We start from the raw sequence: 23,731 nt of genomic DNA, 5'->3' as shown, positions 1-23,731 counted from the left end.
TAAACCTTTTCTTCCCTAATTCTGAACAAAAGGAAAATTAAAATAATGAGTTACAAAAGACAAGAAGGCTGAGGGGATGATTAACACAGTATAAAAGTAATAACAGAAGACAGATATATTGATAGAAAGTTCTGATGATTTAGTAAGGTTTCTGTTGTTTGCACTGAAAAAGGATTTGGGCATTGCTAGAAAGTACTATGCTGTTTTGCTTTATGAGCTGGAGAGAACTGAACTAGTTTGTAGAAGTAATTATTCCATAGAGTTATTCCATAGTAATTATTCCAATCCATAGAGCCCATGGATTTTAAGATTCACCCCTGGAATTTCCATCAGTGCTTAAAATACAGTGTGCATGCAATAAAACTATGAAAGTTTAAATTATTTGTCTCTGGTAGGAGAAAAATTACCCAATCTTAAAAGGAAAACAACATTAGACTCCTAATCGATTCATTCTCTATGAAAATAAAGTGAGGAGAGTAGTTCAAAGCAAAACCTGTTGCACATCTGCATGCTCCATGGTCTAAAATATGCAAGGAACAGTAAAAAGTATACTGAAAAATACCTATTTTTGTCCTTCGTTATATCAGTCCTTAAACGAAAAAAAAAAAAAAACCCTCCAGAACAAATACCATGTTAAATAAAACATATATTTATGAATATTTTCTGTTGATGCACAGTGTCTATAAACATAAGGAATATACTTGAGTATATACAGGTAATATACAGGTAATATTCATTGTTTCAAAAAGTCATTAATTTTGACAGAATTTATATTTGGTCTCAAAGATCTAAACAGAAAATTTAAATTTATAATATAAAATTCCATTATCTTTCAAAAGCATCAAGGTCACAAAACACAAAGATTGCAAAACTATCAGACTGGAGATGAAGGAGGGATGACAACTAAATACAATATGATCTAGATTGGATCTTGGACCAGGAAAAAAAAAAAAGAGAATTTAGTGGGTAAGTGGGAAAACTCAAAATCTAGATAAGGCTTGTATACTGTATGTTTTAAAGATTTAATTTTTAAGAAATCTCTACACCCAATGTGGGGCTCGAACTGACCACCCCAAGATCAAGAGTTGCATGCTCTACTGTCTGAGTCAGTAAGGCACCCCAAGGCTTGTTGATGTTTTAATAGTACCATAGTAATTAATGTTAACTTCCTGGTTTTGATCATCTTATTGTTATTAGATAGATGTTAACATAGGGAAACTAAGTAAAAGATGGGCAGAGGAACGGACCATACTGTTTTCTGGGAGCCCAGAATTTTCCAGGAATCTAAAATTATTTCAAAATCAAAAGCTTTAGGAATTTGTCATAAGCTTTGGTTCACATAAGAACACAAACAAGTAAACAAAAACTCAGCATAACTGATAATGTTCAAATTGACAAGGTAGAGAGGGATTTATTCCTTAGAAGAACCAGAGATCTCCATTTCCTGTGTAAGACTGTTTTATAGTTCTAAACCCAGTGACCAAATTGCTTAGTAGAGCAATAATTATGGAATATTACAATGCCATGTATGTTTTTAACATGCAATTAAGGAAAAAATGGTCTAAATGTATACCACTTAGTAATTTGTCATGTTAGTGACCATGCTCTTATAATCTTTGATGTTCAAATGTATAGCCTGCTTATTTTTTGAAATTCTCCAAAACAATTTTGACATAGTATTTTTAAAAATTTGATAAGTCATCTAAACTGAAATCCAAATACGTATCCCAATTTGACATTAAAATAAAAAGTAGATTATTTGATTTCCTTTACCTGAAACTGTGTGATCCTTAGAGTCTCTTGTCATTTTTATCCTTGCATGAGGAAAGATGTAGTGCATAGTCTTCCCGTTCATCTGTATAATCTAAGATATACATGTGATAACGTGAACAATCAGAGTGCAATATACAGAATTAGACATGTTTTTTAAATACATTGATTCAATCAATAATATTACCAGATTCTCAAATGATCATAATTTAAGTTTTTTTTTGGTACAATTTAAGTGCCTAATGCTATATAATATTATTGATTTCTTAGTTCATGAACTTCAAATATATAAGCAATTTTCTTGCAAACTGAATTTCTGTGTTTGGGAAATCGATAAGCACACTCAACAGGTTCTAAAGGAAGTGCATTTCTATAGTAATACAGAGATGACATGGGTAGACAATGTATGTGAAAATGTGCGAGTGTCTGATTTTGCTCTGGATAGCCTAGATGTGGAAAGGTATTTTTAATTTTCTGCAATGAAGTGGTGCTAGAGAAGAAAAGACAGAAAAAAATCCTCATACTACACATCTTTATCACTTTAATAGGACTGCTTTATATTTGTGTTGCTTTCATTTTACTGTGGAGTTGTGTTTCTGCTGTGCATATCTACTAGAAGTTTCCATGTACACTGGATGCTGAGGCTAGTTCTACATAAATAAAGCCTTTGCTCATTCTAATTCTGAGGCCCTCCTTTTATTCAAAGATGTGTTACTGATGGAGTTATTTCTCATTTACTGTTGATATCCCTTCGGGTAGAATCATCAACCCTGAAAGCTATTGTTGCAAGCCTGTGATTCCAATTCTCATTATTGAGACTTGAATATGAGAATACTATAGATTCCATTGTCTCAGTTTCCCCTGGATTTCTGAAACAAAAGAAATTCAATATATTTGTGTTTTGTATTTTATAGAATTTTGCTTTTAATTTTTTTAAAAGATTTTATTTATTCATGAGAGACAGAGACAGAGAGAGGGAGAGAGAGAGGCAGAGACACAGGCAGAGGGAGAAGCAGGCTCCATGCAGGGAGCCCGACGTGGGACTCAATCCCAGATCTCCAGGATCACACCCCGGGCTGAAGGCAGCACTAAACTGCTGAGCCACCTGGGCTGCCCTAGAATTTTGATTTCAAAAGAGATTTGTGAAGTAATAGAAAATAAAAATAGTGAAATATTTCGTATCCATATTAAGAGGATTTTATTAGTATGATATAGTCTATCATCTTAAAAAATTTGGCTGAAATTACAACCAAAATAAAGCTTAGTAAAGAGACATGCAATACTACCTATTTCAAAATATGTTTAAGAAGCATATGAGAATACTAAGCCAAAATATTAAATAGAAGTTGGAACCCAAGAAATGTTGATTTTTATGAAGAAAGATTCCTTGAGTACTCACGTGGTTTTAATGTGTAAATCCACCTATAAAACTCTTAGAATTCTACATATTGAAAGCAAAATGTGAATTAAAAATTCAAGCTTAAATTATAGCTCGTAGCTTTTCTTCTCTTCAGGAAAGAATAAGCTTATTCAGAAAACACTCTCCCAAAGAACAGCAGCAGAATCCTGTTGAGTCCAGATATATTATCTGAATTCTTCAAAGTAAAAATAAACTGCTGTTTGCAAGATTGTGAATAAATTATGGTCAGTACAATCAGTTCATCTAGATAATTTGAACCACTATAACTTTGTACGCCACTGAAAATCTTTTTTATTTATATTCATGGCAAGGAGACTACACATTTTCCCTTTATTTTCTCTGTCTTGTTTCCTCCATCTCCAGGTCTCTCTACCTCTGTCTCCTTTCTTCTTCCCTCTTAATTTCTCTTTTCTGCCTTTCTTACTTTCTCTCCCTTCATATTTTCTCCTTCTATTTTCCTTCTTCCACTTTTATTCCTCCTCTCCTAATCTGCTTTTCAAGATTTTAAATTTACTGAAAATTAAACCACATGTATTTGAAAATACTACAACTCTTAGACACAACTAAACTTTGCTTTGGTACTGTAGAAAACTAATTAAAATTGGTATTATTTCATTTTATTTTAAATATCTTTAATTTCATGTTTTATTTGATAACAATCTTAAAAAGTCACTTTTTTCCACTTGGTCAGCAATAAAGTAAGAAAATACATTTTCACCTAACAGTAGTCTTTCCAATTTGATGTAAACTCAAGTGCATTTGTTGCACAGTTTAGGAAGGTTGTAAGATTTCCCCAATTTTTTCATCAGAGTTTTATCAGCTAGTGATTATCACTTTCTAATTTGCATCTATGATGATGTTAACAGAAAGGATGTTAGCATCTTCATTTCCATAAAATGTTGCTTTCAGAACATCTCATAGAATCTCCTGTAGCTTCAGACTGTCTATAGCTAGCATCATGAACTCACTTAATCAAAAATATTAAAAAAAATCAAAAATATTAAACAGCCCTAATTATGATCAAAGTGACCAAAAATCTGTAGAAAGCACTGGTATCTTCTCTTCCATCTATCAACTAGTTGGATCTTAGCTTTTTCCTAAGCACTGCAGGTGAATGTTCAGAGTTCTCCAGCAGATGGGGTTTCAGCTGCTGCTTCTGAAATGAATAGGAACAAGGGCAGGACTGATGTCAAGCAGTGTCCACACCTTTCCCCCAGAGTCTGGTCTCTGATACCATTGTTTTTCAGTGATTCTGCACTGAAAGAACTATCAACTCTATGCCTCTCAGCAAAAGAATTCTTTTTCTCTACTTATAAATAGTTTCATGAATAATTGAGCCTTCATACTTATGAAACTGTAACATTTGTGTTATGATACCTTTTATTAATATGGACATTCATCCTCTTCCCTCTCCTAAACACCATGCATACCAGATGCAGGGGTGAGAGTATCCTTCTTGTGTTCCAAGTACTGTGCTAGGCACTGTATAGAAATGGGGTGGATGGAGCAGGGAGCCTCTGCTCTCTAGGAGCTAGAGCCTGTGACAATGCATGCAATACTATTGGAGCACAAAAGAAGAAAACTTGCCCCGATTTGTGGGAAGCTGGTGATGGTAGTGTGACAGAAGACTTCTTATAAGATGGTGTAGGTACACGGAGACCTAAGTGATGAGCAGAGTTAGCCAAGATGAGAGGAGGAAGAGAGTTCAGGGAAAAGGAACAAGACATCCAAAGGTCCAGAATATATAGGAAGAGTGGCTTTCTCAGAGGAGCTTAATGTACCTCGATATTGCGGTTGCATGAAGATTGGAGAAGGCATGGGCATTAGCGCAGAACGTGGAGGCATTCGGTTCGAGTCAAGAAGTGTTGACCTTTATAATTACCATTTCAGGGGTATTAGTCCTATTTATAGATGAAGTGAATAAGGCAAATCCATGTTTGTTGTCTTTCAAATATATATACATATTTCATAATATATATTCAAATGTATATATTCAAATAATAATATAATTTTGAGTCTAATAAAAATTCAGTAAATTTTTTGTTTCTCATGTATTTTTGCATAAGCTATTTTTAAAGCAGATAAATTCATGTTTGCATTAATCAATTTGTTTTTATTACTTTTGCCTCTGGGGCATTTTATGAGTATAAATTCTTGTTATGCATAAGTTTCCAAATAAAAGCATCTGGTTTATTAGTACCAAAAGCTCGATATTACCTTTTTATGATTAGAAATGAAACAAGTGAATAAAACGAGAATGCCATTTTGCTATTCTCTCTAGACCAAAATACAGTTATGATGAGTTAATGACAAAAACAGTATTTGAAGATAAATATTAATGCAAAAAAACATGAATTTTGAACTTTCTGTAATAAAATGTATGTCATCTTCCACATAGCTTGTTTAGAAAAAATTGTAAGGAAAATCAAAGACATTTTTGCTACAGAAGTTAGCATATTTGTTACTTTTTTGAAGCAGGTTGAGGATTACAATCTGGAAGGGGCACATAGTGGTGTCTGGGGAAGACAATGTGTTGGTTATATGGTTGTTCACTTTATAACTAGTTTTGGTAACTGCATGTGTAGTTTTTTGTTAGTATGTTAAATGTCAAAGTAAAAAATTTAAATGCCTTATAAATGGAAGAAATAACTTTTAACAAGAAATTACTTTATTACGTTTACCTATAAATAATTCTAACAAGGACTGTTACATTTTCTTCTTTATAAAAATTAGCATGAAATTCATGAAATAATTCTTAAATATATTCTGCTTAATTTTGGCATTATATTGGTTTATAAATATATTTTGTTTAAATATGATGTATTATATCCTCATTGGATCAAAATCATAAATCTGGAGATGCTAGTAACAGAAAATTAGAACCAAAAAGTACCAGAAGGTTATCTTTTTTAAACACTTTATGTATTTGAGAGAGAGAGAGTGAGCATGAGCAGGGGCAGGACGGAGCAGAGGGAGAGGGAGAAGCAGACTTCCTACTGAGCAGGGAGCACAATGTGGGGCTCGATTCTAGGACCCTGAGATCATGACCTGAGCCGAATGCAGACACTTAACCTACTGAGCCACCCAGGCACCCCCACCATTAATGTTATTAATGTTTCCTCTACATACAAGAGAATTTTAGAAAATATTTTCTGAGGTGGACAGAGATTATGTTAAAATGTATCCTTCAAGAATACTGGTTGAATAAATTAGTTGGACAAGGCTATTCTAAGTATCCATGGAAATAGTGATGTCAGGCAATAATTGAACAGGAGTTATTTTCTAGCTTCAGTTTATATATTTCATCTTATTAAGATTTTTTAAAAGGATTTGTGCTTTTGTTGACTTAATGTAGGTCTGTGGGAAATAAAAAAACTTCAAACAAAAAAAATGAGACCGGTAAGATATAAATAGTAAGTCAATACACAGAGATTCTTACAGTAAAATATACTCAAGGAAGCTATCTTCAGCTGACAGATTTATTATTTTAGTAATTGTAGATAAGAGGTAAATTCACATTTTATAAACATGTTCAGAATGATTTTGTTTATTTTTCTTGCTCACCAGGCTGATCTATTTGATGAGATTGAACTACAGCTATAAATAGAATTTTAATAATAAGATAATCTAAGAAAAGTCTAATTCAATTGTCTGATACATTTAAATGAAGTAGAAAACATATGGGTATTTATATAAACACACCCCTAAACCAAAATCTTTTCAAAAAATACTCCATTATTTTCATCATTAATCTCCATCACCATTTTGACCCCCTCCCCCATGTTTTCCAGAGAGGAGATGGGGCTAAACTAAATTCATTAAAGATATCAAAAACTAAAGAGAATACTTATATAGAGAGTAATTCCAAGATTTCTAGAAAATATGATAGCATATATAAAACAAAACAGAACAAAATTTTGAGATCATTTTATTTTAAGATTTATTTATCTATTTCATTGAGAGAGAGGACAGGGAGGAGGGGAAGGGACAGAGGGAGAGGGAGAATTGTGAAACAGACTCCTCGCCAAGCATGGAGTCTGGTGTGGAGCTCCATCCCAGGACACTGGGATCATGACCTGAGCCAAAATCAAGAGTATGCCCCTTAATTGACTGAGACACTCAGGTGCTCCTAAGAAAGAAATTCTACTTAACAGCTAGGAATTTGTCCACGAAAACTGAAATTTCTTTGGAAGAAATCAAATTTGAGTATAGATTCTATTTTTCAATGGTGTTTATATGTGCAAAAGTCATCTCTTTTATAGTTTGATGTGACAAACATTGAAGTACAGTAAGTTCATATAGTCTAAAACACACTTCTTCAAAACACACTTGTCTTCTATATTAGAGAATCCCTAATCAGACAGGATGATCTAGGAATTAATCTATAAGAAATAAGTCAACTCTCTCTTCTGTGGGTATTTTAATGATTATGGGTACATAGCCTGCAAATACCTGATCTTTTAAGGCAACTGATTTAGGCCATTGGGGTTACCAGACTAATCACCCTCAATTTATCCAACTCTTGATTTCCTATGTGTCTTTCAAAATTCACTCAAACATCACCTCATTTCTTCTAAAGTAAATATGACCATGAATTTTGATATCAGATTTACCTGTGAAATTTATCTCTAAATTTATTTACATCTATAAATAGATATTGATTGGAGAGCATAGGTGTATCAGTTGGTTGAGCATCTGACTCTTGATTTCAGCTCAGGTTGTGACCTCAGGGTTGTGAGATCAGCATCAGGCTCCCTGATCAGCTGGGAGACTACTTGGGATTCTCCGTCTCCCTCTGCCCCTCCTCTAGCAACCCTCCCACCAAGTGCTCATGCATTCTCTAAAATAAATATTAAATATTAAAAAACCACAAAATAAATAGATATTAAATAACAGTATCTAGTTTGAGTTTTTGATGATAAAATCCAAAAATTAATATAAAACAAACATGTCCATATAAACAGAATCTAAAATCTAAGTTCCCCTCTTTCCCAAACTGAAGCCTTCCCTGTCCCCAGCTGACGTGGTTTGGTCACCCTATTATTTGCTATATCTTAACATCTGAACACACTGTTATTGGAAAGCACTGAAATCACCCAAGTCTATTCCACCCAACATTCTGTAAGGTCTTTAGGAGCTACATGTATTGCACTTATACGTGTTGGGTATGTTGTACAAACTTAACTACCTTCCAGAGGAATGAATCCCTTACATTGGCCAGTAGAAGCACCACAGTTATGTTACAATGTTGGTAGAGCCAGGGATGATTAAGTAAGGTATTTAGTACTTAAAATTACTGAAAAAAAGGTTTTTTTAGTGAACAAAGTCTCATATATTTTAGGATAACTGAGACCATTCTAGGATGGCTGGCTGACTGATAGATGGATTGATTGTGTTTTTTTGTGGCAGTGGCGGGGGGGGGGGGGCGGATAGATCTAAACAGACTGCTCAATATAGCACTTACTTGCTCTTGATGTTGACTAACTGGTCTAGAGTGGACCAATCTTTCTGGCAGTTTGCGATCCGGACCGTGTCCATTTTCCAAACGAGACTCCCTGGGTTTGTCAAACCAATCTGTTTCTTCACGACGTAGGTGATAGGCTTTGGAGACCAAGGAGATATCAAACATTGCAACCACAACTAATACAGATGACAGAGGACAGCAGATGTTCTGAAGTACCAACATGCTCCAGGCTGGTTAACCATTCATGCATTTCAAATACAACTCCCAAGAAGATGAAGAAGATCATTTCCAACACTATGATAAAAATTTTGTGCCATGGGATAACTTAGGAAAAACAACGTACACACCTGTTGAACTTCTCAGAGCAAAATAAAACAAAATTAAATGTTAAATGAGAAGAAATTTAGACAGTGACTGGATAAGCAAACAAGTGAATATTCCTCAAAAGTCATTCTATTCAAACTCAACCCTTTAGTTCCTGTCTCCTCATCTCCCCCACAACCTACCTCCCACCACTAAAATCTAAGGATAACGCCTCCCTCGGTATAGAAGAGGCTGTCACTTTCCCACAGTCATATCAATCACTACTAATATGTGGCTGCTGGCTTTGAACATCAAATGTGTATTTCTGAAAACATGTCATTTCTATGACCCTCAATATGTAAATGAAAATATTTTTTCTAAGGGGATCCCAAGTATTACTTCAAGGAATGTGTGTGCCATACTCACCTGGCAGCCCTACTATTAAAAATATTTTATAATATTTTATTAAAAATTAAACAATTATTTCCATGCAGCCACAGATTTAGGAACTAGATTGAAGAGTTGACCAGCTGCTTTTTTGTTTCTAATGTGACAAAACTTGACATCTCAAAATACTTTTGTGAAAATGCAACCATATTTAAGTATATAATTATTTAAAATTATTCATCCCATTCAGTTCTTAGTGTCTCCAAAGTCTTTTGAAGCTGTTATTTAGGGACCAAAAATCCCATTTTACCTAATATATAGAATTTGAATTCATATAAAGCTTTATTCTTTGCAAAAGGATCACTAATTAAAAAGATCACTAAAGGATCTCTGGAAATACACTGTTGCTTTCTAAATGGCAGATGTAGCAGCACTTCTCAAGTTCTATGCTGAAAGGTTTGTTGATGGTGCTATCAACTTAGGCTTTCTTGAAATGCTAGCATCTACATTGTCATACTTTTGAGTTCTTCTAACTCATCATAGTTTTCTTTTTCTGTCTACATCCTAGATTGTCTTCTCTTTCAAAACTTCCCAACACTTTTTTTTTTCCCCAAGCAATTTCCATTTTATCTTTGCTGATAGGACTGGCAAACCCACAGCATATATGCCACTACTCACCTCCATAAGTCTTGGGATCTTGGTCCTGTGGTCACCTCCTGTGATTAACCACAGCATTTCCCCCCAGTAAATATGACGACTGATGATGTGTCATAATTTAGTCATTCTTCAGTTTGAGGAAATGCAATGTTACATACCTGGTTTGTGGTTGTATGTGCACTTATCTGATCTCTAACAGAAGATTCTAAGCTGTTTGAGGATAAGGCTCAGATCTTCCTTATTCCCCCTCTCTCAACACTAAAAACAATGCCTTGCAAATGCCATAATATTCAATAAATGTTTGGGAGATGAATGAAACAGAAAAATTAGTCAACTAGAAAAAGAAGTTAAATATCTTAATAATGATATGCACATTAAAAAATAAGTATTAATTTGCCCCTCAAACCTCATTAATATTTATGTAATCTTCACACACAATCTACATGATAATAATTTATTATAGTTTTTCATAGTTTTCATTTGACATGAAAAACTAAACTTATGAAAAAATATTTAATGTGATAGGTATTTGATAAGTACATATCAAAAAAATCTGTGATTTAATTATCGGTCTCTTAAAAACTTACTAGATTATCCCCAATCACAGTAATATCATCTTATTTTATTTCTTACATATTCTTGTTATTTATTTCTCGTTAAAAACATCTATACTAATTTAAATAAATGCATATCTTGGATCATGTAATACATGATTTCACTTGAATATATACCTCTGCTCAATGCATTTGAAACACAATCCTTTAAATCATGTTTTCTTGGCTATATCTATACAAATAAAGCAGAATCTCAACCTGTTCCAAAATTTGTCATTTTGTTTCTGATTACATACTTTGATTGTTTATTTCTTATAATAAGACAATATGTAACTGTCATGCTTTGCATAAACATTTATAGATCATTAAGTGCAACCAGAGTGAACAAATCTACTTTTAAATTGTATTCTGTCTTCATAATTTATAGCAAATGGGACATAAATGCTAGTTGTTTATAACTGCAGTTGTATGATCTGCCATGGTATATCTCCATTTTAAAAATTAAACTTTATATTTTTTTTCCAAATTAACTTAAATAATTGCCTGGAGATTAATATCTTCTTGTTTCAAACTGATGATATTTTCTTGAAATCTTAAATATAAAATAAAAGTAAGCTATTTGGGGATCTAGCATTATTCAAAGTTATGGGAATAGTTCAATTCTACTCAGTATTAAATATTGGTTGAAAAAAAATTTTCAAAGTGACTATACTGATTTTTTTTTTTTGGCTTGGAGTATACTTCAAAAGAATGTTTTCAACAAAATATTTGTGTTTGTAGAAATAAATATAATTCGACTATTGTTAGCTTAGCTTTCCTCAAAATCCACTTTAAAAAAGGGTTTCCTGTTCTGTACTTAATCAACCATGCATGCACATCAAATTGTAGTTTTCAAGTTGAGACCATAAATACTAAGCATTGTATGTAAATTATGCTTATCTAGACTTTACCTCAAGTGAGCTATTTCAAAATTAACTAAAGTCATATAGAACACATCTGAAAAATATTCTTGTAAGTCTATAAACTAAAGTTTAATTGAACTCAAAGCACACATGAACAATCAGTTCAACAATTTGAAATCAGTTAAGTTTGCTTTTCTCTACTGATTACTAAATAGCCTGTTGGAATGTTACACCTCTCAAAGTGATCTTCTTATCATTGAAATACAGATATAGCATATATTTGGTAAAAATTTATTTTAAAAATTCTCAGTATTTCATGAGTTCACAAATGAATTACATAATTAGGAAAATTTTTTCCTGCTTTGTCCCTTAATTACCCAAGAAATCCAAAATTTCAAAAGAAAAGTAGGCCATTGCTTTACTAGAAGAAAAGTAATATGTTCACGTGATTTAAAAGTAAAAAAAAAAAAATGTAACATTTTAAAACATACAACTTTTAAAGATAATCACTACAATTCACACACATAATATTACATATGTAATTTAATTTGTTATGGTTGTCCTTTGTCTATTTCTCTATCTGTATGTACTTTACAACTAAATTTCTTATCTGGTTAATTTTTAAATATTTTAGTTTAATTGTGTAATTTCATCTAAATTTCACTTTAATTATTTCTTTGGTATCATCTTTATACATTTCATAATTTTGTATGCTGCATGATGTCTTACCATCTATTTATAAAAACAATGTTTTTCATACAGTCCTTAATGATTAGGAGTATATATCATCCAAACATATAAATGAAAAATAAAACATCTGGTTATATTCATACGGTTGCATGTAAATAAATACCATATTTTGGGATATCTAGAAAAATCTAAATGTCTGGAACCATGTTGAAAAACATCCATGATGAATTAACAAATTGGTCAAATTCTCAAATATATGCTCTATGCACACACATAGCCTTAGGTGTTTAGTTATGCCATAAACCTGTTAAAGTTTTTAATTTATCTTATTATTTTACCAATATGATTATTGAAGTATCTTTTTATTCTTCTGCAGCAATCGTTTTATATGTATAAAATGTGTGTAAAATGTGGATTGTGAAAAAAGTAAAGAAAAAAAAAAACTGCTTCCACAAAATGTCATATCTCTTTTTAACTAGAGAGATTCAAACAATTGATAAAATAAAAAATACAAATACAGTGTTTTATTTCACTGAATAATTATCAATAAAAATGGTCAATCCAATAGCCTGTAGAGAAGAAAATAAATCAGAAAGTAACTAGTTGGAAGGGGAGGCAGGCAGGGGGGATGGGGAAATTTGGTGACTGGCACTGGGGAGGGCACTTGATGGGATGAGCACTGAGTGTTATACTATATGTTGGCAAATTGAACTTCAATAAAAAAAGAAAAAGAAAGTAACTAATCTGTTGGAATTTCACTAAGAAAAGGAATCTCTCAACTTTCAGATCCAGAGATTTATTTTAATTCTATTCAAATCAAGACATGAACTTATAAAATCATATTAGCATCTAGATATAGAAGTAGAAAGAAAATTCTCTTCATGAACACGTATTTTCCTGTAAGTCCTCAGGGAAAATGTCCGATTTAAAAGGAGGGGTGTTTGTGTTAGTTTAGTGCTCTGCAGACTTCAAAGGCATGAAGTAATAATATCTTTACTTGAGAAATATTTTATTTCTAAGACTCAAATCACACCTACATGCAAAGGTAAACTGTAGAGGGAGGGGAAAAAAGAGAACCAAAGGTCATGAGTCCTCCTGGCATGGAAAGGACTCTATATATCCTTGTATCTCCTCCCTCATCTTCATAATTAAATTTAAACTAGATAATTCTCTAAAATCCTGTCACTCTATATGATTAAACAACAACAACAAAATTATCATAAGCCAGTTTTTAGTTAAAGTGTATACTTGCCTTCAATCATTTATTCACAGAAAAATTAGCAAAACAATTTAGGACAAAAAAAATGGAATGATGCAAAATGCAAAGCCAAGGAAAAGGCTAAATGGGTACACCAACTAGGAGGGCTTCAGCTTGCTAAACTCACAAGAGTAGTGAACAAATTTTTTATTCTATTTATAAAGAATGTTTCCTATGTATTGATATGATTATTTTGAAAATATCATATTTAGTGCTAAGGTTTCAAGTATGTAATGCAAAATGCACAACCTTGTCAATTATGGTACTCATAGTGAGAGAAATAAAATATTAATCCTTTATTTAAGGAGAATTATAAAATTCTAGATTACACTAATATCAGGGACTCAGCCAAAGATTCTCAAAAAGAGAACATTTTCTGAATTAATGAACAATGATATCACAAAAATAATATAAATAATTTTCTATTACAAAGTCTAGTAGAATAGTACTTAATGGCTCTAAATATTAATGATTTCACAAACTGAAAGAAACTGACCAATATATTTTGAAATGCATTTTTTAAAAAATAAAAAACATACAATTAAAAACTTTCCAACTATGGATTTAAGGATGACCATATTTTATTGACACAATTACTTGATAATGGTTTTAGAAAAGTGGACACCAAACAAATCAAGCAAACAATCAAGAAACAACAATAAAATAATAAACTAAAAAGAAATAAAGAAAAGCATGCTAGGAAATCTATACACAAGATTAAATTTCCATTTACAAGAAATAAAATTGAAGTAAACATGCAAAAGACGCACTAAGAAAAGTAGAATACATCCTTGGAGAAGGAAAATTAAACATGCAGGAAAATAAGAGTTTGAGTTTTGAGAGTAACAAGGTAGTTTGAGGCCCAATTTACCTTCACTGTCTGACATGGCATGTTGGAAGTCATCCATGATGAACGCTATGTCACGGTCATAGCCTCGAGTTCGTGATTCTTCTCTCATGTGTTGCTGAACTTCAGGCAATGAGTGACTTGATCCAAACTGATCCCTAGTGTCTGCAGATATTGGTGGAAGGGGTCCAGCTGCAGCCCTGGCCATTCCCATTGGCTGGCCAACAGGACTGAGTGGACTTTCTTCTTCAGAATTCTGGGCCACAATTGGTATTCTCCCTCTACTCTGGCTAATTGGTAAACTGGTAGGCTTAGTTCTGCCAGAAGGTGATGAATGACTAAAGGAAACATCTAGAGCTTCAGCCTCTTGAGCTTTCAGTCTTAGGGAAGAGCTAGAAGAATCTCTTTTAATTGATAAATCAAGGCCATAGACCGAAGAAGGTCTGGAAGAAGGTCTGGATCTGCTGCCACTACTGTATGGTTTATCTGCTTCATCCTGCAAAGCTGACCGGAGGGTATTTCCTAATGTGCCCAGCCCTGTGCCAAGAGATGAGCCCATAAATTTCTGTTGGTCTGTAATATTTTTTCTGAGGCCAAAAGTGATGTCATCTTGAAGAAGCCTTGCTCTGGAAGAAATGCCACCAATAGATGAAGTGCTAGAAGTCATATAGCTTGAATAATCAGGTTCAAGGTCTCTACTTTCTTGAATGGGTGAAAATTTTGACATTTTAGGATCAATTAGTGATTTCTTGTGCTTTGATTGTTTTTGATAAAGTATGGCTGCTGGTAGTTGTTTTGCTGCTTGTTTTTCAAGTGTGAGTCTACTAATGCTGTACTTCTCAGATTTTGGAAAATGTCTATAGCCCGTATCAGCATGGTAATAATGGGAAAGACCAGCAAGGTGATCTAAGCTCTCTGCTCCTCTACGGAATTCTTGTTTAATCTGATGTTTCAGAAGCTTTAACTCATAGGGATCCTCCATGGGATCTTCCTCTGCTTTCACATAACTATGCAATCTGGAGGATGTCTGTAAAGGTGCTAGGAAATCTGTCACTTCTTGAGATCTACGTGTTTCAGTGGATCGAAGGAGACGGTCTGTTTTTGACAGATCCTTTTCATGAAGGCTAAATGCAGTGCTTAATGCTGCCGTTCCTTTGGTAATATCTCCAATGTCATCAATTAGGACATAATTTCGTGGAGTATGATGGTCAATATCTGCATAGAAAGAATCTGCAGATATGCTTGATATTGGACTACTTGCCATGCTACTTCTTTCCTCCAATCCTATTCTCAGGTCTAAGCTATTGTACTTACTCCCAAGATGGGAGACAGCATATGTATTATCAGTAGAAACAGGTGCTATCATTAGGGGTTGGTTACGAATCACCTCATAGTTTGAAGTTATCTTGGGCTCCAAATATAATGTAGTCTGCCGTGGCTTTTGTTGTATCACCATCATCTGTGATGGTAACTGGTAAGAAGGTTGCGGGGTTGGTGTAGGTTGAGCTTGAGGTGTGAAGGACATTGTTGCCACGGCTTGAAATGTTGGCTGAGTCTGATAAGGTGAAACTTGCTGATGGTACAAAGTCTGTTGCTGAAAATGGGACTGTTGGGTGTATGGAGTGGGTGCTTGGGTAGGAAGAGCAGGGGAAGAATATTGGTACTGTGTATAAGGACTTGTAGGAGGGACTAGCTGAGATTCTGTTTGGGTCTGTGGTGGTATAAACTGGCTGAATTCAGTTTGGGGAGCAGTTCTTGGTCGCTCGATGCCATGCTGACTTTCTATTCGGGTTGGTCGGGCGCTGCTCACTTCACTGTCAGACATGTAATCCCGATCCTCAGCTACTCCCTGGAGGTAGGCTCGCTCTCGCTTTTCTCTCTCCTTTAATAATGCCTCTTTTCTCCTGTTAATTCCCATTTCCAGGTACCGTAACTTTGCATCAATCTCCTTTTCTTCCTCATCAAGTTCTGCTTGTTTCTTTCTCAGCTTTGCAGATTCCCTCTCTACAAGATCAAGCTCTCTGTCTATATCCTGGAGAATCTTGGCTCGTGCCATTGTGTTGGTTCTGCAGATCCTCCTCCTGGAAACTGTACCCACTGTGCTGTATGTTGACTGAGTGCCTGTAGAGGTCTCCTCAGGGGGTGGGTTTGGCAGAGTTCTCTTAACTTTTTTCTGGGTGCCAGAAGGTGTCATGGTTTGAGAACCTTTTGTCTATAATTAAATAAACAAAAAATAGAACTTTATTACAAAGGGAAAAAAAGATTTAAAAACTTTGTAACTTACATATTACATAAAAATGATTTTGTATATGTTTTAGCTATGACAACATAATGAAACAAAATTTTATATTATTACTTCAAGTGTTAGTCACACATACAATTGGCTGAAAAATAAATTTTCCTTTCTTGGTAGGTTGTTTATTATTATAACTTCTGGAACATTAGAAGTGAATTTTGAAATCAAGCACAGAACTCATTGCTAGGCAGGCTTATATTTAGTTAGACTCTTAAAAGAATTCTAGAAACTCATTTTTCATGTTCTTTAGTACACATAAAACTATTTGCCAAATGTATTCCCAGAGTATTTGTGTTAGCTGTCTAAAATTAAAGTTATATTTGTTGAAGATGCACGTTTGCCATTGTTAAGTTCAATTGTTTGCTTCTATATTCTCATTCCCAATTTTGGCCCCTGCCATGCACCCAAAGAGTGGCTGTTACTCCTATTCTAATTATGAAATGTTTTGAAAGAAAAATTTTAAATCTCTAATGTCCTCCCCCCCCCCAAAAAAAAGAGTAATCTGACTAATTTTCTATTTAATACTTCAATATTTTCATGACCATTTTGGCTTATGTTTTCTTTCGATTTTATTATTCTCTAGTAATTTTAGTTGTTCTTAATGTTTTAGCAAGTTATACATGAAGCAAAGGGAACTGGCTGCAATAAAAATTCATAGATATATATTTTTTTAAAAATCTGATAATGTACGGGATCCCTGGATGGCTCAGTGGTTTAGCACCATCCTTGGCCCAGGGCATGATCCTGGGGTCCCAGGATCGAGTCCTACGTCGGGCTCCCTGCATGGAGCCTGCTTCTCCCTCTGCCTGTGTCTCTGCCAATCTCTCTCTCTCTCTCTCTCTTTGTGTGTCTCATGAATAAATAAATAAAATCTTGAAAAAAAATCTGATAAGGTATATCATTGATGAATTGGAAGGTATGTTTGGTTTCAATTGGTTTGTCATAAATTTGCATTATAAGAACCAATGGTCTTGAGAATCATACAATTTTAGCAAAAGACATGACAGATCATTTTCAATAAACTGATGTAAACAGAGAGGCTTTCCTAACACAGAAAAGAAAACAGAGACCTAGACAAAATGCCAAGATAGAGGAATTCATCCCAAAAGAAAGAACAAGGAAAGGTCACAGTCAGGGATATAATCAAAACAGATACAAATAATGTGCCTGATCTAGAACTTACAGCAACAATCATAAGAATATGAAGATTTATTTGAGGAAATTGCAGCTGAAAACTTCCCTAATCTGGGAAAGGAAACAGTCATCCAAATCCAGAAGGAACAGAGATTCCTCATCAAAATTAACAAAAGCAGGTTAACAACAAGACATACAGTAGTTAAATCTGCAAAATACAGAGACAAAGAAAAAAATTCCTAAAAGCACCAAGGTAAAAGAAGTCCCTAACTTACAAGGGAAGATAAATAATGTTGGCAGCAGATCTCTCACAGAAACTTAGCAGTCTAGAAGATAGTGGCACAATATTTTCAATGGGCAGAATGGGGAAAATATGCAGCCAAGAATGCTCTAACCAGAAAGTTTTTCTGTCATTCAGAATAGAAAGAGACAGATTTCCCAGAAAAAAACAAAAATGGAAGGAGTTTGTGACCACTAACACTGCCCTGCAAGAAATATTAAAGGGGACTCTGAGTAGGAAAGAAATACCAACAGACAAAGACTTGAAAGGAACAAAGAAAATCTCCAGAAGACATGAAAAGCAATAAAAAGGCACTACATTTGTATCTATCAATAATTACTCTGAATGTAAATGGACTAAATGTTCCAATAAAAAACACAGGGTGTCGGGATCTCTGGGTGGCGCAGCGGTTTGGCGCCTGCCTTTGGCCCAGGGCGCGATCCTGGAGACCCAGGATCGAATCCCACATTGGGCTCCCGGTGCATGGAGCCTGCTTCTCCCTCTGCCTATGTCTCTGTCTGTCTCTCTTTCTCTCTCTGTGACTATCATAAATAAATAAAAATTTAAAAAAAAAAAAAACACAGGGTGTCAGAATGGATAAAAAATCAAGACCCATCTATACACTGCCTATAAGAGACTAATTTTAGTCCTAAAGATACCTACAGATTGAAAGTGAGAGGATAGTGAACCATTTATCACACTAATGGAGGTCAAAAGAAAGCCAGAACAGCAATACTTGTATCAGACAAGCTTTGATATAGAGCTTAATTCAGGGTTAAGCTCTGAACCCTGGTTTCAGCTCAGGTCACCATCTCAGAGTTATGGGATTGAGCTCCTCATTGGGCTCTGGGCTCTGCATGGACTTTGCTTGTCCCTTTCCCTCTGCCCCTCCCCTTGCTCTCTCTTGCTCTTTCTCCCCCCACAAATAAATAAATAAAATCTTTAAAAAATATTTTTAAAAACCTAACGACTATAACAGGAGATGAAGAAGGACACTAAATCACAACAAAGGAGTCTATTCAACAAGAAGACTTAACAACTGTAAATATGTATGCTCCCAACTTGGGAGCACTCAAATATATAAAATATAAAGGAATTCAAATGTAAAGGAACTCATTAATAAAAATACAATAATAGCAGGGGACCTTAACACTGACTTACATCAGTGGATAAAATATCTAAGCAGAAAATCAATAAGGAAACAATGGTTTTGAATGACACGCTGGATCAGATGGACCAAAAAGATACATACATTCAGAACATTTAATCTTAAAGTAGCAGAATATACATCCTTTTTGAGTGCACATGAAACATTCTCCAGAATAGATTACATATCGGGTCACAAATTAGGCCTTAACTAGTACAAAAAGAATGAGATCATATCATGCATATTTTCCAGGCGCAGTGCTATGAAACTTGAAGTCAACAAGAAGAGAACATTTAGAAGGACTACAAACATGTAGAGGTTAAAGAATATCTTACTAAAGAATGAATGGGCTAACCAGGAAATTAAAAAGAAATTTTAAAAATTCATGAAAATAAATGATAATGAAAACATGACAGTCCAAAACCTTTGGGATGCAGCAAAGACAATCATAAGAGGAAAGCATATAGCAATAGAGACCTTCCATAGGAAGCAAGGAAATTCTCCAGCAGCCCATGTGGCTCAGCGGTTTAGTGCCACCTTCAGCCCAGGGCCTGATCCTGGAGACCAGGGGTTGAGTCCTGCGTCTGGCTCCCTGCATGAAGTCTGCTTCTCCCTCTGCCTGTGTCTCTGCCTCTCTCTCTGTGTCTCTCATGAATAAATAAATAAAATCTTTTAAAAAGAAAAAAAAAAGTCTCAAGTACACATCCTAAACTTACACCCAAAGAAGCTGGAAAAAGAACATGAAGTCAGAAGAAGGGAAATAATTAAGATTAGAGTAGAAATAAAAGATATACAAATAAAAAAAACAGTAAGACAGATCAATGAAACCAGGAGGTGCTTCTTTGAAAGAATTAACAAAATTGATAAACTCCCAGCCAGATTTATCAAAAAAAAAAAAAAAAAGAGGGAGGGAGAGAGAGAAAGGACCCAAATAACTAAAATCATGAAAGAGACAGGAGAGATCACAATTGACACCATGGAAATACAAACAATTCTAAAAACGTAGTATAAGCAATTATATGCCAACAAATTGGGCATTCTGGAAGAAATGGATAAATTCCTAGAAATAAATAAACTACCAAAATGGAAACAGGAAGAGATGGAAAATTTGAACAGATCCATAACCAGCATATAAACTGAATCAGTAATCAAAAATCTCCCAAAGAATAAAAGTTCAGGTCCAGGTGGCTTCCCAGAGAATTCAACCAAACATGTTAAAAAGAGTTAATACCCATTCTTCTCAAACTGTTCTAAAAAACAGAAATGGAAGGAAAACTTGCAGACTTTTCCTCATCCTATGAGGCCAGCATTACCTCGATTCCAAAACCACACAAAGATCCCACTCAAAAGAATTACAGGCCCATATCCCGATGACTATGGGTGCAAAAATTTTCAACAAAATACTAACTAATCAAATCCAAAGTACATAAAAAGAATCATGCACCATGATCAAATGGGATTTATTCCTGGGCTGCAAGGGTGGCTCAATATTCACAAATCAATCAGCTTGACAGACAACATTAATAAAAGAAAGGATAAGAACGGTATGATCCTCTCAATAGATGCAGAAAAAGTTTTTGACAAAGATCAGCATCCATTTTTGATAAAAACCCTCAAGAAAGGATGGATGGAAGAAACATACCTCAAGATCATCAAGGCCACATATAAAAAACTCACGGGTAATACCATCCTCAAAGGGGAAAACCTGAGAGCTTTTCCTCTATATTATCAGGAACATGACAGGGATGTCCACTCTCACCACTGTTATTTAATATAGTACTGCAAGTCCTAGCCTCAGCGATCAGACAACAAAAAGAAATAAAAGGCATATATATTGCCAGGGAAGAAGTCAAACTTCCACCATTTTCCAACTACACAATAAACTATGTAGAAAACTTAAAAGACTCTGCCAAACTAGAATTGATACACAAATTCAGTAAAGCTGCAGGATATAAATCAACATACAGAAATCTGCTGCATTTCTATACACAAATAATGAAACAGCAGAAAGAGAAATCAAGGAATCAATCCTATTTACAATTGCACTAATGGAGGGAGGAGGGTGGGAAATGAGCAAAATGGATGATGGTTATTAAGGAGGGCATTTGTTGTGAGGAGTACTGGGTGTTAGATGCAAATGACGAATCAGTAAATTCTACACCTGAAACCAATTTTACCACATATGTTAACTCACTGGAATTTAAAGAAAACAGAAAAAAGAGATACCTAGAAATAAATATAATCAAAGAGTTCCACCTGAAAACTATAGAACACTTATGAAAGACAGTGAAGAGGACACAAAGAAATAGAAAAACATTCCCTACTCATGGAATATTTAACAAATATTTAACAAATATTGTTAAAATGTACATACCACCCATAGCAATGTACACATTTAATGCAATCCCTATCAAAATACCACTAGCATTTTTCACAGAGCTAGAACAAACAATCCTGAAATTTGCATGGAACCACAAAAGACCCTGAATTCAGCCAAAACAATCTTGAAAAAGAAAAGCAAAGCTTCAGGCATCACAATTCTGGACTTCAAGCTATATTACAAAACTGTAGTGACCAAGACAACGTGGTACTGGAACAAAAACAGATAAAAAGATCAATGGAAGAGAAGAGAAAAACCCAGAAATGGACTCACAACTCTATGTTCAACTGATCTTTGACAAAGCAGTAAATAACATCCAGTGGAAAAAACACAATCTCTTCAACAAATGGTGTTGGGACAACTGGACAGCAACATGCAGAAGAATGCAACTGGACTATTTTCTTACACCAGACACAAATACAATAAATTCAAAATGGATGAGAGACAAAAATGTGAGATTGGAATCCATCAAAATCCTTAGAGGAGAACATGGGTAAGTAACCTCTTTGACATTAGCCATAGCAACTTCTTACTAGCTCCTGAGGCAAGGGAAACAAAGGCAAAAATGAACTACTGGGACTTCATCAAGATAAAAACAACTTCTGCACAGAAAAGGAAACAATTAGCAAAACTAAAAGGCACCCTTTTGAATGGGAGATGATATTTGCAAATTACATTTCTGATAAAGGGCTAGTATCCAAAATCTACAAATAACTTATCAAACTCAATACCCCCCAAAAGCAAATAATCTAGTTAAGAAATGGGCAGAAGACATGAATAGACATTTTTCCAAAGAAGACATCCAAATGGCTAACTGACACAAGAAAAGATTCTCAACATCACTCATCATCAGGGAAATACAAATCAAGACTATGGTATCACCTCATACCTGTCAGAATGGCTAAAATTAACAACACAGGAAACCACAGATGCTGGTGAGGATGCAGAGAAACGGATTTTCATAACAACCCTATGACTTAATTGTTAGTATTGAGTAAATGAAGGAATTAAAAGTGAGAGAAAAAGAATAAATAATGTGCTAAAAAGTTGCTTTGGAGCTCCAATTCCCCATATTACTTGAGATTTTTTGAGGAGGAATAAGCTACAATTTCAGAATCTCTCCACCATATTTTACTGACTCCTAACATTTCTTCACTATGAATTTCCATCCAAATATTTTATTTATTTATTTATTTATTTATTTATTTATTTATTTATTTATTTATTTATTTTTAAAAGATTTTATTTATTTATTCATGAGAGACACACAGAGAGAGAAAGAGAGAGAGGCAGAGACACAGGCAGAGGGAGAAGCAGGCTCCATGCAGGGACTCGATCCCAGGTCTCCAGGATCACACCCTGGGCCAAAGGTGGCACTAAACTGCTGAGCCACCCGGGGTGCTCTCCATCCAAATATTTTAAATTTCAAAAATGCACATAGGCCTTGATTTTTAGGATATGGCTCTGATTATGAAATGGGTGCACATATTTGTTAATGAAAGAATGAAGAAATAAATGGGTAACATAAAAACTTGCAATGATTTTTAAAACTTTGGCATCAAGAACTGAATCCCTCAGAATTCACTGAGTGGAATGAGAGTATATATATAATCTTAGGAAAAATAAAACTATGAGGAACCGTGTTAGTTCTTATTATTCACTGCTCATACATGTAATTTTTCCCCTAATTTACTTTTCACAGTTTACTATTCTTACCTGAGAGAATAGGCTTAGTCAAACTTAATTTTTTCCCTTTTTTTCTTTCTTTGCTTTTCTTTTTTCTTTCTTTTTTTTTTTTTTTTTTTTTTTTAAATAAAATCATAGGCTAAAGAAGTGTCCTAGGTACTGGGGATTTCTAGCTATCCTCCAGGGTTGCAAATATTTAACACAGATGTGTGACTTGTGTTTATTAATATTTTGTGTGCCATGGATGCGAGTCATGGAAGCAAGAGACAAAGCTGGTTGGAAGCAGGTAGATACTAAGTTAGAAGGTAGATATAAGTTAGCCTTGGTCACCACTCACTCTCCACAAACCTAAATAGCTTTGCTGTTCTCTGCTTGGTAACAGAATACCTTTAACTCTGACTATAGAAATGGTCACAATGTTGGAGACTTGTCCAGGTCTCAGCCACATTCCTCGGACTGAGAGGAAGCGTAGCACAGTGATTGAAAGCTTAAGTCTCCTAGAGCCGACACTCAGCGTTTCAATCCCAGCTCTGCTGTTTCATTAGCTGTGAGACCG

General features: G+C 34.5%; 1 protein-coding gene across 6 annotated transcripts in view; it reads right to left on the bottom strand.

The window, feature by feature from the left end:
- Positions 1–23,731, bottom strand: part of PCLO (piccolo presynaptic cytomatrix protein) — a 390,788-nt gene that overhangs the window by 135,948 nt on the left and 231,109 nt on the right. For all 6 annotated transcript variants that reach the window (XM_077863838.1, XM_077863839.1, XM_077863841.1 and 3 more), the window contains exons 7-9: positions 14,277–16,464; positions 8,655–8,791; positions 1,774–1,864 (exon numbers count right to left, since the gene is read on the bottom strand). In XM_077863838.1, coding sequence (XP_077719964.1) covers positions 1,774–1,864; positions 8,655–8,791; positions 14,277–16,464 — 2,416 coding nt within the window. The remainder of the gene's footprint in view (positions 1–1,773; positions 1,865–8,654; positions 8,792–14,276; positions 16,465–23,731) is intronic.

This window comes from Canis aureus, chromosome 21 (genome assembly GCF_053574225.1).
Source record: "Canis aureus isolate CA01 chromosome 21, VMU_Caureus_v.1.0, whole genome shotgun sequence".
Lineage (NCBI taxonomy): Eukaryota > Metazoa > Chordata > Mammalia > Carnivora > Canidae > Canis > Canis aureus.
The sequence above is the reverse complement of the archived record's forward strand: the minus strand, read 5'-3'. Positions and strand labels throughout refer to the sequence as shown.